Raw genomic sequence first — 13,806 nt, forward strand, 5'->3', positions numbered from 1 at the left:
CTAATAACTGAAGAAAAGAAGGATATGTCTGCCATTTTCATATGTAACTTATCACTTTTGGACTAATTCATCTATTTCTAGATATTGCCAAAGAACAGCACTTGTGATTTGTTTTACATTATGATAAACTGAAATATATTATAAAGAATTGCAGTCATATATTTAGAGATTAGGAATGGTAAGAAAGCAAGAGATTTTTAAGTACATAGTACCAAAACTGCAGTATTACCCCCTTATCTTTTTCAGCGGTCTCCTCGCGGTTCCTTTCTGCTAGTGGTTCCTTCCACATGTAAACAGATGAAAGCTGAAAGAGTTGTTTAACAATCTGTACAGGGAAAAAAAAAAGAAAACAAAATGATAAAATGTAACATAACACCTTCATTATCACATTCACAATTTCAAATACTCTGGTGTCTGCCTGCAGTTTTATCTTGACAACTGATTTTCTTTGGGCACTTGGCTTGCATGTTGCATTTATTTGCATCATACCTGTTGAATTTGAGTGGGCTCAGAACAAGCAGGTAACAGTCTCTCTAAAACATGGAAGGCCAAAAGTTTTGTACGAAGGTTCTGGAAGCATGGAGATCCTGAAGAGAGGACAGGGGAGGTGAAACAAAAGTTCTGCCTTGCAAACATATGAAATCTACCTCTTACTGTAAGTGCAATATGTCTCACCTAAAGTGCACTTGTGTGAAATTATGGCCATGAGGGGATCAACCCATTTGACAAAAGTAGAAAGTCTTGTCATAACTCTTAATGACAATACACGCCTCAAGAACACCAAGAAATCAGCCAGCTGAGATTCAACCACTTTGCTGCTGTCAATTCCTGAAACAACAAAAACAGAAAAAATACAAGTCTCAAAAAAAGATGAAATAATTTAAGAGAGAAGCAGTGCTTTTTTTTTCTAAGATTACTTCTCAACACTGGACTTCATAAAAAAAAACGTTTCAGTGAATCTCAGTTGTGAAATTTGAAATACCATGTAGATTTGTGCTCTTGCTTCCACAGTCCAGATCTGTTGCCTCGGATGTTCCCCTCTCTGCTTTCTGCTGTTGGTGGAAAGTATACTGGATGTTGTGGAGCTGCTCACACATCACTTCCATCAACGCATGGGAGACATCTAAAGGCAGCAAATCCTCACAGGAGCTGCAATCACAGGGTAATTTTAAACACAAATATAAACAGGGTTCCTTTTCTAATTTAGAAAGTAGAATTAATCGCACAATCACCTTGCAGCCACCGTCAATATCTGTAGCAGGCGGGCACAAGCTAATCTAACAGCCCCACTTAAGAGCATGGATCCAGATGTTGAGGCTGCAAACCAGCCCTGGTTCATAAGAGCACAGCTGTTGTTTGTTAGTGTGGAGAGGATTTCCAGGATGCCACATTTGATGACCAGCACCAGGTCCACTGGTTGGTAGCTGAAATTTAGTGCAAACATTGTGGCTAGGAGGAGATGCTGGCATGAACCTGGGTAGAATAGAGAGAAAATGTTACCTCCTCAAACTAAAATACAAGCACAGAGTGGTACTGTACAAGGTAGCTCAAAAGAATGAATAATTTGTTAAACAAGTGAAACACTGCAGAGCAAACCTGGATGTTCTCTTTCAAGCACGGCCCTCTGTTTGAGCACACGCACCACCTGTTGGTAGAAGATATGGGCTGCAGATTGAAGCTCTGTTTGAGTATCCACTGACGCTGACTGTGTACCAGACTAGATCGTGATGAAAAGGATTGGAAAGTTAGCCATGAAACAACATGTTTATATAGAAAAACTTTATAATTGAACACAGTTTTTTTTTTCTCGGCTTGAATCAAATATTTATTCCGTCTTGCAATCCTTGTAGGCTTACCATATAATGTTGCATCTCATAATTAGCACCAGAGTGAGAGCTAATGATTTGTGTTCCCAGAGCAAAGCATCCAGACAGGAACTGAAGCTGCACGGACTGCAATAACGCAGGAAACTGAGGGGAGACGGTGAACCCGCCGCTCTTTTCCTCCATCTTCAGCAGGAAGGATGACATGTGACACAAGGCCTCCAGCCGCAACTGATAAAAGAGAATAGTTAGTGCCACTTAGGGACGGTAATCTCAGGGTAAATTACGAAACAATACGGTACATTACCATACGACAGTACAGTACTATACGATAAGATACTATATAATATACCATATGCCATACGTGGCCCACAATTACAATAATATCACAACACAGCCATTCTGCAAAAATATATATCCTGCAAGACAATCATATAATGATACATCCAAATATCTGATAATAAGAATATAAAATGCCCATAAAAAGGTAAATTGCAGGATTCATATTATTCACAGTAATTTATGTGTTATGGGAGTTTCCCCTCTAAAACCGCCTTATCTATTTATTTCATTTTCCCCCCATCCGACATTATCCATCCCTCTTCTTTGCCAATTAAACTCTGTTCACGTTGCCCTAATTTATGTCATGAGGGCCACAATGAGGAGTCATGAAATCTCCTCACCTTCCAAATGAAATGACTTCTCCCATCGAATGAATGAGACAATTAACACCCTAACATTAAACACCATATTGAAATTTAAAAAGGAACAAACAGATGCAGATGTTTTCGGCATTACATTGTGTAGAACAGAAACATTACCTCAGCCCTGTGCTGCTGCTGCAGTATAGCAGATGTAATGGCCTTGGGATCTGCGTGACTACACGTCTGTCCAGCAGGCAGTGTAGATGACGGGGGAGACGAATGGCTCAGGCTTCCACAGGCAAATTGGAACGCCTGGTTAAGAATAGGCAAAGTGTTGTTGCCACAGTGGGGCATAGAGGCGTTCGGGCTGATACACTGTCGCAGGCGATCCCAGGCGTCTTTCATGATGCCCAGAGAACACAGAGGTGAGCCTGAAACAGACGGAACAACAGAAGAAAGTCCAGCAGTGTATGTGTCATTTCTGATAGATTAGATGTTATTCTTCCCAACACATCTTACAGTACATTCTGTATTTCATTCAAATTTGAAAATTAGTTGGTGTGATTTTTCTCACTTGAATGATGAACAAAATGTAAAACTATAAGCACTGTCATGCAGACGAGTCAGATATTATTAGATAATGAAAGATAATGAAACTGTGATTATTCATATTAATAATTTAGGCTGTCAACCTTTCAGCAGAAAGACTCTTATATACTAATAAAAAGACACATACATTCCCTCCAAACTTTGGGAACGTTTCAGCATCAAATTATTTAAAATAAGCCAGCACTAAATAATGAAGAAAACAAAACAAAATAAATCCAGTTTATAAAATGTGTATTTTCTTGCTAAAATAAGCATACTCACTTCTGGAAACAGCCTTATATTTAAACATAGGAATCTGCAATAATCTTCACTCAAAAGTGAACTTTCCTTTATGAAGGACTGAGTTTCAGTCACGACTCTAAAGTAGAATTAACAGAGGAAATATTTAGTGTAAACATGATCCACTTACCCATTTTGTTCTTGGAGGATCCAAGAGAGTTTTTTGGTAGGTCAGACTAAATAAAACAAAGACAATGCATTAGGACTGAAAACGAGATGTGAGGCTTGATGTCAGCACAGTGAAGCTGTTTTCACACATGCACAGCCAGCCCCTGAAATCTTCCTGAGTTGCTTATTCACACATGTCCCTCAAAATGCTACGAGTAAATTTCAATTTTTGTCCGTTTTTTTGTAAAAGAAAAAGAGCAGAGAAGAACGTATTGATGAGCGGTAAAGAAAACAAAGCAGCTCCAATACATGCACAAAGATTGCACTGGTCGCTAATGGGACATTTTCAAGAGTTGCATGAGTGAATAGAGTTGAAGATATTTACCTGTTTACGTCCATCAGGAGACATCGCAAAGGATTCTGTTGTTGATTTCCTAAAAGTGGGATGATTTGGACAGTTATAACACTAACAGCTTATTACAACAGCGCCTAACGAAAACAAATGCTCCAGAAGTTTTTTTTCCCACCTCTTCATATCCTGGCTGTTCTCTCTTTCGCTGGGCTCCACCCAAGCAGGCCTGACTGTAAGCAGCAGGAAGAGACAGCGGGACACTACCAGATGGCATGCAGCAGAGAAAGACATGCTTTCCTCGGATTCCCTCTGTTTGTCCCACTGCTGCTTGGGATCCAGCTCCCTCTCCGGGCTGATCGGACTCTCCATGCTGCTTGGGAGGGCGGAGGTGCCAAAGGACTCGTACACCGTCACACTCTGCTGGACCTGCATCGCCTCCCGGGTGGCCATGAATGATTCCAGAACTTCTGCAGAGTCCGAACAGAGAGATGTGTGTGTTTCTAGATGAGATTTTAACATTCCTAGAGGTGGGGCAGGAATACAGATATACAATTCTAACCTGACAGGTACATACGACTGTTGCCAAATGTGTCCTCCTCTGCAATGTCTTCCTGGTTGTGGTTTGCCGTTGGTGTTGCGGGCACCTGCACCTCCCGGCTGCAGTGACCTCTTGACTGCTGCTCAGGATCCTTCCCTGCCTGCTCCGCTGAGGTGCTGGGCTCCTGACGATCTGCTTCAGGACTTTCGGGAGATTGAGTAGTCTGCAATTCAAGAAATATGTTAGATACACAGATTTCTTCTTATCATAAATAATAAAATGATCTCCTTTTTTATAGTGGGAAAGTGGGAAAATATATATGTAAAGTCATGCCTCTTAAAAAGTACAACAGTAATCCAGACAAGCAACATGTTCTGCATTTTTTGGTCTGAAAATGTAACTACTGTGTGTATTGTTCATAAATCACCTTTTTATGTTCTCTTACCGTTTGACTTTGTCATAAATAGCTGCATTGCATGTATTTGATTTTGCTATTAAGTTAAGCTGTTTAAGTAATAGTACCTGTTTTGCAGCAGTCTGCACCTGGGACATCCTTGGAGAGTTTTTATAGGCCAACAGAGTGCTTCTGATTTTATAAACTGTTTCGTAGAGGTCTAAAAGCGTCTCACTGGGCTCATATCTGTCTCAGAGCAGAGAGGATAAATAAAGAGGATAATTAGCTTCCTTCTGCACTGCAGATGAAATATTCCACACTGTTACTGTTTCATTCACATCATTTAATGCCTAAATTAAAGTTGTAACACATAAAGCTCATTCAGGGTTTAGGGTTTCAGTATGTAATCATATGTACAGAGAATCATTTTAGTTAATAAACGTTTTGAATCACTGACCTGTCCTGCCAGCAGGCCTCATTCTGCAGCCCAGTGTGTTTCAGAAGAGCTGCCAGACTGCAGCGACACACAGTCTGCAGCAAACTGTCTGCTGAGGAGCCTCCACTCTCCCACTCTATCCCAACAAAACAAAACAATTAACAACAAAAACACAGAAAAGAAAAGAACAACCTGAAGACGAGAATCTTAAAGTTCATCTATGATGTCTTGTTAAATCAAAGACATGCAGTGTTAAGATTCTAAATGTATCGTTTTTCTCTTATGGACTATTAGATTTATACAAAACAAATAAAAATACACATGTCACTTACCTTTACTGTGTGCATACTCCTCTATGTTCTGCCACAGGCACCCTGCTGCTCCCCTTGAGGACCCCAGTGCAAGTTCCAGCAAAGTCCTGGTTTCCTCATTCAGACTGAGCTCTGCCAGCCTGGCATCACTGCTGCCCAGAAGCACTGCCTCAGTAAGCCATGCCATGCTAGAGTCTGCAGGAGCGAGCATTACAAGGCAAAAAATACATCTGAAAAAATGAAAACTACACACTGCATCGAGACAGAGACAGATACTTTTTTAATCATTTGCTGAAATGAAAAACTATTTCAAGCTAAGGGAGCATGTTTTCAAAATAGAATGGGGACACATGGTTGCATTATTATTCTGGGGATGAACATTTAGATTTTCAAAATAGTAATAAATATAAAAATAGTGAAGACAAGCTGTCTGAATTCCTACCCAGTTGTTCGTAGTCGGTCTCCAGGCCATTCCTGAGGAGGACATTTGATAGCCAGAACTCTGACATTTTCTCCTGAAGTGAGGACGGAGGGCCTTGAAGCATACCACCAAGGCAGCGGCCAACTGCCAACGCTACAGACCTCTCCAGGTCCAACAGCCAGACCCATTTACACTCCTCCTCTTGGTACTGCTGTCCAACACATGTGTTTTCTTCATTTTTATCTGTAAGAAGGATCCCAAGTCATTAATAAATAGCAGTATTCTTTGAGCAGCTATTCATGTTATGAATATCTTAAAGCTAGTGATACAATGGGTAATGTTGGTAGATTACAGTTTCCAGAACCTGAAGAGGTTTTCTCAGCCTCAATCCCCAGCTCTTGTTCCTCCAGGAGGCCTGTCTCTGGCAGCAGCCTGTTGAAATCATTAAGATGCTCCAGCAAGGCCAGTAAATGGCTCAGGAGAGGTTGAACTGTGGCCAGGGGCAGCAGAAGCAAGGAGTACATGACCTGGCACAGCAGGCTGCCAGCAACAGAGTTGTACAACACCACTGGGACAAGAGTTGAGACAAGAGAGGGGGGGGGGGGGGTAAGAGGGACTGATAAACATAACTGAGAAATACAGATAGATGTAAGATCGAGAAGCAATCGAATAAAAATAAAAAGGAATACCTTTTCTATTGTGATTTTTTTAATTGTGACTCCCAGCTACTGCTCGCATCAAATTGAAAACCCTGCTGCTTGCTTACAACACAGCGACAAACGGCTTCTCCTTACCTAAACTCTCTCATCCAGGTCTACATTCCCTCTGCCAATGAAAGGTGTCTGATCCAGCCTATACAACTGGGCCCTTAGTATCTAACTAGACTCATTTCCTCCGTCACCCCCCGGTGGTGGAACGAACTACCAAACTCCATTAGACTCCCTATGCACCTTTAAGAAAAAGCTAAAGACCCCTGTGGACAAAGTCTTACCTTTTTGCTGACCTTGTCCTGTACAAGTGTTTGTATTGATGATTCAGACATTATATAAAAAGGCTGATTCAGTAATTTCCTGTTAATCACATTGTCTGACATCTACCCCTCAGCATTATAAAAGCTATATAAAAGTAAGCAGTTTAGTCACTGATTGTTCACATTGCTTTTGTAGGTCATACAGAGACACCGGTGTTTATAACAGTCTGTTTCATTGAAAGCTAAAAACAAATTTCTTACTGTGCAGCTTCTTGATTATTTGTTTATCCAGGGAGCTGTCTTTCAACAGTTTGGTGGATCTCCTGAGTGTTTCAGCAGCGCAGGGAAGCAGCAGGTTAAGATGCTCACGAAGCAGCGTTACACTGCTGTCATCCTACAGAATGAACAATTTTAAGAATAATGCAACAACATGACTAAAACGTTAGAGTCAAATACATCTGACTGCAACATAGGACTGTTATGTTTGTTTCAAAAACATCTGTGTTGCTTCACTCTCAGATTAGTTTTTCGGTACAAAGCCAATTCTTTAATGATATAGAGCTGATTGTAGTGTACCTCAGTGCTACAATGGATGTAGCAATGTGCCAGCAGGTGTTTTTGAAGTCCAGACAACAGCTGGTGGAAGTGAGAGGGAGGATCAGTCTGTCCTTGGTTATCACTTGTGAGCTGCTTGTCACTGTTTTTTTCCAATTCCCCGAACGCTCGCTCCTGTAAGAGCGTACAGAAAAATGGAAATCACGTGGAGGTGGAAGAAAATCCCTCTTACTCAACAGTAACAATGTGCACCACAAATGTTTAGACAAAGACAATAATGTGATATAATTTGAAATTAGATCATTCCATGGTTGCATTATGCTCCTCATTTCCATACCGTGTAAAAGCCAATACTGAGCAGCAGAGTCCTGAGCAGCACTTCTGCTAAGTGCAGAGGGTCATAGGCCTCAATAGAGCTGGATGTGGAGGCTGCCCTGACAGACATAGCGGGTGTCAGAGGGGGTCCCAGTGTTGTCACCTCTCCGAAATTGCTGTAACCAAGAAGAGAAGCTACATGGCTCTGATCCTGAAGGCTGCTGAGGACCATGTCCAACTGCAGACGCTTTAAAAAATAGAGAGAAACGAAGAGGGGTGAATTATCCAGTAATTCATTATTTAGATGGAAGATTGCAAAAAAATATCTGCTGAGGAGGAATAATTATTTCACAACATTTTTTCACAACATTCAAGCAGTCTACTCATATTGCCTAGCAACGGTTCAAGTCGACACACTGTGTGTGTTCGCTCAATCCATTTATTTTCTAGCCAACTATCAGCATCATAGTCCTAGTTTAAATGAGGACAATCAAGCAGCCAAAGCAAGAAACAAGTCTTTTATTACAGCAATTTGAATGTAATCATGTAAGAGTGTCCTGTATTTACCCAAACCTCTTCCATAAAAACCACATTCCTGAGCCAAAGAGGCAAATTTGAGCCAAACCACCAAAATTGGTACAAAAAACAGCAATACTGCAATAAAACACATACTCTGCTTTAAAAAAAAACAGCCAATCAGAACTGTGCATACCTGTCCTTTGGAGAGGACATTTAAGCTCTGTGGGCCCTGAGGAAGGAGGGAGAGGAGCAGTTCTGTTCTTTCTCTCAGTGGAGGCAGCAGTAGGGACGCCCCGATGGACAATGTGTTCAGGACTGCCTGAAGAGGAACAGAAATGTCAGCATGATGCAAAAAACCCCCCAAAAAAACAAAGATATGCAGAGGCAATGAATACTTCACATTAAGCTCATAAAAGCTCTAACAACATTATTCAGACCTTAGTTTAGTGTTATATATTTTGTTCTTACACCAGCTGACTCCAAATTCCCACAATCACATGTTATAGCAGGCTCATTAAGAATAAACTGTGATCAGGGACAGACTGCTAGTTTACCTGCTGTATGGAGTCTGGCATATTTGTATCTATGAGTCTGAAGAGCAGGTTTCTGAGAGGTCGGCCCTGAGCCCCTAAAACCATGGCACCAGTGCCCCCAGCGTGGGCCAAGGACAGGTGGATGGACAGCAGCTTCATGCACAGCAAGAGAAACTGGTGGTGGTCCCTGAGGAGGACATACAGAGGGTATAAGGATGTCAGTGAAGAAGAGGCAAGAAGAGAAAGTGTGGATGTACATGTTTCACCCTGTTGGTGATAATGCAATAGGACTAAAATATTGATACACCGATTGCGATTGATCAGAATAGACTGCAAAGATTCCCACAACAGAAAAATATGTTTGCATTTGATTTTACAAATAGGGCTAAAGTTAGAGACTAATATAACAGGCTACAGCTCTCTGTAACAGGTTATATAATCAAATCACAGCGCTGAATTCTGTGATTTACATCCCCACATCATATGGATTGTTCCTTTAATTTCATACCCTTTAGATAAGAATGGAGCAGGAGGTGTGTCGTTCCCAATTCCATCACAGTAACTCTCCAGGAAGTTGCGCAGGTAGGTGAATGTGCTCTCTTCCAAGTCGACACAAAAGGGCCTGTGCCATGCCACCAGTTGCCTGGAAAAAAATGCCAAGTCACTTAAAAAGAGCTTTGCCAGCATGAATGTGTCAGAACTAGAAAGACAGATCCACAGATTTAACAGCGGCGGAGAAAAGAACAGATCAGCAGTAAAGGACAATGCTGAATACAGAAGTCTTGCGAGACAGAGCTGCCACTCTGATTTATTTTGTGAAATCAAATATGTTTTAACAGCATAGAGGAAAAGTATATCTTCCACAAGACGAAGAAACACAGAAAAAAAGCAAAGATTGTAAGTTAAACATGGATAAGATTGTGAGAATTAACATGTGAATTTCTTAAAGAAAAAATGAGGCCAGACCTGTCGGTGGGAACAGCAGTCCAAGCCAGGCTGTGAGAAGTGCCAGCTGTGATTTGCTGAATGGACACCCCCTCTAAACCCAGCACTTTCTTAGGTTTGGTGATTGGTGTTGAGGTGTGGCCCTGTCCACACTGACCCATAGTGTTGTTCCCCCAGGCATACACTTCATTCTCTGAGGAAAGTAGACAAGTGTACAGTGCGGTCAGAGAACAATTACTATTAAAACATCCCAAAAATGAAACTATCGAAATCATTATTCTTTCATTGAATTTTAAAAATAATAAAAAAAATTAAAAAAAATGACTGCACATTTTCTTAACACTAATAATCTGAACACCCCACTGTTTTATGTTCAGTTTATACAATATCGTAGTAGCTTATTTGGATCAGCATTTACAATTGATCCCTATGAATACCATTCATCCTACTTCATCTTTCAATTCAATTATCATTTAACTTAAACAAATGAAGAGAGGAAACCACACATTTTTAATTCCTCGTCACTGTTGTTCCACAGGTTAATCCCTCTGACAGATACACATCTCTGCTTTGTTATTGTCCGTGTTATTGTTTTTCCTTACCGTGGGACAGAGCCAGGCAGTGGCTGTCTCCACATGAGATATCAATGATCTTGGTGATACTCAGGTCTTCTATAAACCTGGGTCTCAGGGAGGTTGTCTCAGAGGATCCACATCCTAAACATGAGCCACAGCCCCACGCAAACACCTAAATGAATAAATGAACACAAATTATTTAAAAACAATCCATCTTGCTACTTCTATCTCCATTTTTGTCTTGCTCCATCCTTGTATTTAAGGATGTGAAGAAATGCTAAAATATCATTAAGACCAACTGTATCAAGTGCTAATGAAGAAGAAGAAGAATGGCAACTGTTAAGTAGATTTGAGTCTTTTTAAATAAAAGCTTTTCATTGAGAGCAGAGGGAGTAGGTAAGATATGGTGAGATATTTTGTACACTGGACATCTATGTCCATGAGTCATCTCACCTGTCCTGCAGAGGTAAGAGCCAAAGATGACTGGCTGCCCGCACACACTTTCCTGATGATGAATCCATGCAGGGCCTCTACGACCTTGGGCCGATACACCCGGTTGTTGTCTCCATGACCGAGTTTACCTACGAGTCACGTGAACATAGCAGGATAAGTTCACACTGACTCGAGACATTTCTGCCATGAGAGACCACAATTAACACTTTGATGGTACTGTCCTTCAAGTGTAACAAAAATAGGACGTACCATTGTCCCCTCCGCCGAAGGACCACACAGTGCGTCCATCCTGCGCCACAGCAATGGTGTGAGAGCTGCCACAGGCCACCTGACCCACACCACTGATGTCCTTTACTAGTGTAGGCACGTTTCGACTCTGACTGTCACTGTGACCTGCTCACAGGAGACGCACAGAACTAGTGTTGAAACGGTACCAGGAATTAAACTTGTATATACCAGAAAAAATACAATACCATTACCCATTTATATACTTGTGCAACACATAAAAGTCCTGTGCACCCAATATTGAATATTTTCGCATTTTTAATTATCAAAATTGCAAAGGAACTCCAGCAATGCATTGCAACTTTAGGGTTAAAAATAAGAGTTAAGATCTGACGTTTTTTTAAGCTTTGGTACTTCTTGATACTATCCATTATTTCTACAATTCTTTCATTTAAATAACAGAGATTATATTGATTGATTGTTGCTAACATATCAGAGAAAGGTTTTCACTGAAATGGTTAAGACAATAAAGGCAAAAAGAGTTAAGCAATAAAGCATGTACCAAGTCTGCCAAAGTCTCCTTCTCCCCATGTATAGAGCTCTCCATCATTAGTCACAGCAGCACTGTGTCTGTAGCCAGCAGACACACAAACAACAGCCTGGCAGGGAAACAACAACATATGAAATGTATGCACTTAAGGACTGAATATCACATCCACTTCCTCCTCAACAGGTGTTTTGTTCTTCGTACTCACCTTTCCAAGCAGCGGTCCTTGTATGATTTTTGGGTATTTTTGTGTTGCACTGTTGCCATGGCCCAGTTTCCCATATTCACCATCACCCCAGCTGAACACCTGAAAGAAACAATTTTGAGCTTGACATGGATGTATCTGTAAATCATAATCTCACTGATATTTACAGAGGTGTATTTTCTAGGGGTGGGGAGAAAAAAAAAATTGAAATATATACCGTAAAATCTGGAATATAAATCACAGCGGTATATATAAACTGTCTTCCTGTGTGATTATTTCTATTGTGTTCAGCGAAGACTACAACTTGCAGCTTCTGTGCAGCTGTGTTGCTCTTTTAGTACCATCTGTTTTCGCTTTATGGAGCTTGCACTCCTACTAGCTACAATACGGTAGTTGAGCGCTCAGCCTACGGTCAAAGTGATCTCCAGACCCTCATGACTCGAGTCGTGCTGCCCACCACCGCTGGTCACTTGTTGTCTTTAATTGAGGAGTCAAATTAGCACTCCACAGGCTTTTTTTGTTATAATATTAAAGTACAGTAGGAGGAACTGTCAAATGTTAATGTTAAACTCTTGTTAACCTCTGATATATCATATACAGGTATCGTAGGTTTGCAGAGTTTAAAATACAGTATATTATACATGTACCAGTAATCTTTCTCATTTATTACCTCGCCCTCTACAGTTATAGCCAGAGTGTGACCATCAGAGCCCTTAGAGGAGGACACTTTCTTCATGTTCCTGTGTGGTTCCAGCACAAGTTTCTTGGGCATGGACTGGTTGTTGGAGTCCCCCAGGCCCAGACGACCGTAGCTGCCTTTTCCACATGCCTTCACTGAACCATCAGCAGAAACTGAGAAGGTACAGTACTGGCCTGCCTCAATCTAAAAGTGGAGAGAAGTAGAACAAAGAAAGGTCACAAAGAATACATAATTACTAGATTAAGGACACTTGTGTTTTTTTTTTTTATAGGGCTACTTTCCAACCCATAGACAAAACAATGCTTTCAAAGACTTCTGGTATGTTGAGTCAAATTTTTATCATGATATTTTTATATGCACATTTTATCTTATAATGTCTCAATTATTTTTGTGACAATCCAATGAAAGCTAAAACCCATCTCGGGCTTAAGGGATTTATATTCCGATCTTAAAAAAAACATCTTATTGTAAAATGATTTCAATGCTGGCTTAATGAATGTGGATGCCTCTCAATGACACTAAGAGGCAGATGAGATCTGAAGGTTTCAGGAGGGACAAAAAACAATATTTAAGATGAACATGTGTAGAACTTTATATTTTTAAAAAAGACGAGACATGTACATGACATGTATTAACAGATAAAGTAAGTATAAGTGAAGGAGATGCACTTTCATTCATGTGGAAAAGAAGAGGAAAACTATTGGAGGTTTAGACTATATGTCTAAACCGTACTTGAGACAATGAGTAATGTGTGAATAAGAGTAAGCATGTAAAGTGAATAGAATGTTTTAGTCCCATCCTCATGTGAAGCGTTACCATTTGAGCATCACTGAAGCCCTGAGTCAGCTTTGGCAGCAGGATTTTCTCCAGAGTTCCCTCTGCCAGCTGGTGACTGCTGTTGCTCCCCCACACATACACCATCACTGTGTCGCTATCTGTACCCGGAGAAGATGCATCTGTGCTGCAGGAGCACAGGCAGTAGGACGCTAGGTTACAAATCTGTGATAAAAGGAGGAGGATGAGGTCCATAGAGTCAGTTAGGTCAGTTCTCTTATAGTGTCAATATGTTACAGCGTATCACTTAAATCTTTCTTACCTCCTCAAACAGGCAGAGAGCTGCCTGAGAGAGTCGACAAAGTCCATCAGCATCCTTTTTTAGCACCTGAGTATTGACGGAGTCCCCTCGGAAACCCTGGAAAAAAAGATCTAAGTTTAATACAGTGTCTGTTACTACTATAACCTGTGACAATCACCGTGTGGATGCTGGTATCTCCTAACTTTTTTTTAATAGTTTCATGCAAATTTTCATTCTAAACCAGAAGCAGAACAAGAAAAGCATTTCTTCTCAG

At 40.8% G+C, this 13,806-nt stretch overlaps 1 protein-coding gene across 10 annotated transcripts in view; it reads right to left on the minus strand.

Annotated features, from left to right (window-relative positions):
• The window catches only part of LOC109990774 (probable E3 ubiquitin-protein ligase HERC1), a 46,518-nt gene that overhangs the window by 27,032 nt on the left and 5,680 nt on the right, over nucleotides 1-13,806 (minus strand). For 8 of the 10 annotated variants that reach the window (XM_065965600.1, XM_065965604.1, XM_065965601.1 and 5 more), the window contains exons 3-34: nucleotides 13,554-13,649; nucleotides 13,274-13,456; nucleotides 12,428-12,640; nucleotides 11,761-11,859; nucleotides 11,568-11,664; nucleotides 11,030-11,173; nucleotides 10,781-10,908; nucleotides 10,355-10,499; nucleotides 9,774-9,945; nucleotides 9,316-9,450; nucleotides 8,829-8,994; nucleotides 8,468-8,593; nucleotides 7,778-8,002; nucleotides 7,462-7,614; nucleotides 7,147-7,279; nucleotides 6,280-6,483; nucleotides 5,937-6,158; nucleotides 5,516-5,689; nucleotides 5,205-5,319; nucleotides 4,876-4,993; nucleotides 4,375-4,576; nucleotides 3,991-4,282; nucleotides 3,849-3,897; nucleotides 3,486-3,531; nucleotides 2,645-2,898; nucleotides 1,857-2,054; nucleotides 1,597-1,717; nucleotides 1,233-1,473; nucleotides 983-1,149; nucleotides 676-828; nucleotides 490-587; nucleotides 230-325 (exon numbers count right to left, since the gene is read on the minus strand). In XM_065965600.1, coding sequence (XP_065821672.1) covers nucleotides 230-325; nucleotides 490-587; nucleotides 676-828; nucleotides 983-1,149; nucleotides 1,233-1,473; nucleotides 1,597-1,717; nucleotides 1,857-2,054; nucleotides 2,645-2,898; nucleotides 3,486-3,531; nucleotides 3,849-3,897; nucleotides 3,991-4,282; nucleotides 4,375-4,576; nucleotides 4,876-4,993; nucleotides 5,205-5,319; nucleotides 5,516-5,689; nucleotides 5,937-6,158; nucleotides 6,280-6,483; nucleotides 7,147-7,279; nucleotides 7,462-7,614; nucleotides 7,778-8,002; nucleotides 8,468-8,593; nucleotides 8,829-8,994; nucleotides 9,316-9,450; nucleotides 9,774-9,945; nucleotides 10,355-10,499; nucleotides 10,781-10,908; nucleotides 11,030-11,173; nucleotides 11,568-11,664; nucleotides 11,761-11,859; nucleotides 12,428-12,640; nucleotides 13,274-13,456; nucleotides 13,554-13,649 — 4,965 coding nt within the window. The remainder of the gene's footprint in view (nucleotides 1-229; nucleotides 326-489; nucleotides 588-675; nucleotides 829-982; nucleotides 1,150-1,232; nucleotides 1,474-1,596; nucleotides 1,718-1,856; nucleotides 2,055-2,644; nucleotides 2,899-3,485; nucleotides 3,532-3,848; nucleotides 3,898-3,990; nucleotides 4,283-4,374; nucleotides 4,577-4,875; nucleotides 4,994-5,204; nucleotides 5,320-5,515; nucleotides 5,690-5,936; nucleotides 6,159-6,279; nucleotides 6,484-7,146; nucleotides 7,280-7,461; nucleotides 7,615-7,777; nucleotides 8,003-8,467; nucleotides 8,594-8,828; nucleotides 8,995-9,315; nucleotides 9,451-9,773; nucleotides 9,946-10,354; nucleotides 10,500-10,780; nucleotides 10,909-11,029; nucleotides 11,174-11,567; nucleotides 11,665-11,760; nucleotides 11,860-12,427; nucleotides 12,641-13,273; nucleotides 13,457-13,553; nucleotides 13,650-13,806) is intronic. The other 2 variants (XM_065965607.1, XM_065965602.1) reach the window with 1 other exon arrangement.

Source organism: Labrus bergylta, chromosome 17 (assembly GCF_963930695.1).
Source record: "Labrus bergylta chromosome 17, fLabBer1.1, whole genome shotgun sequence".
In the NCBI taxonomy this organism is placed as follows: domain Eukaryota; kingdom Metazoa; phylum Chordata; class Actinopteri; order Labriformes; family Labridae; genus Labrus; species Labrus bergylta.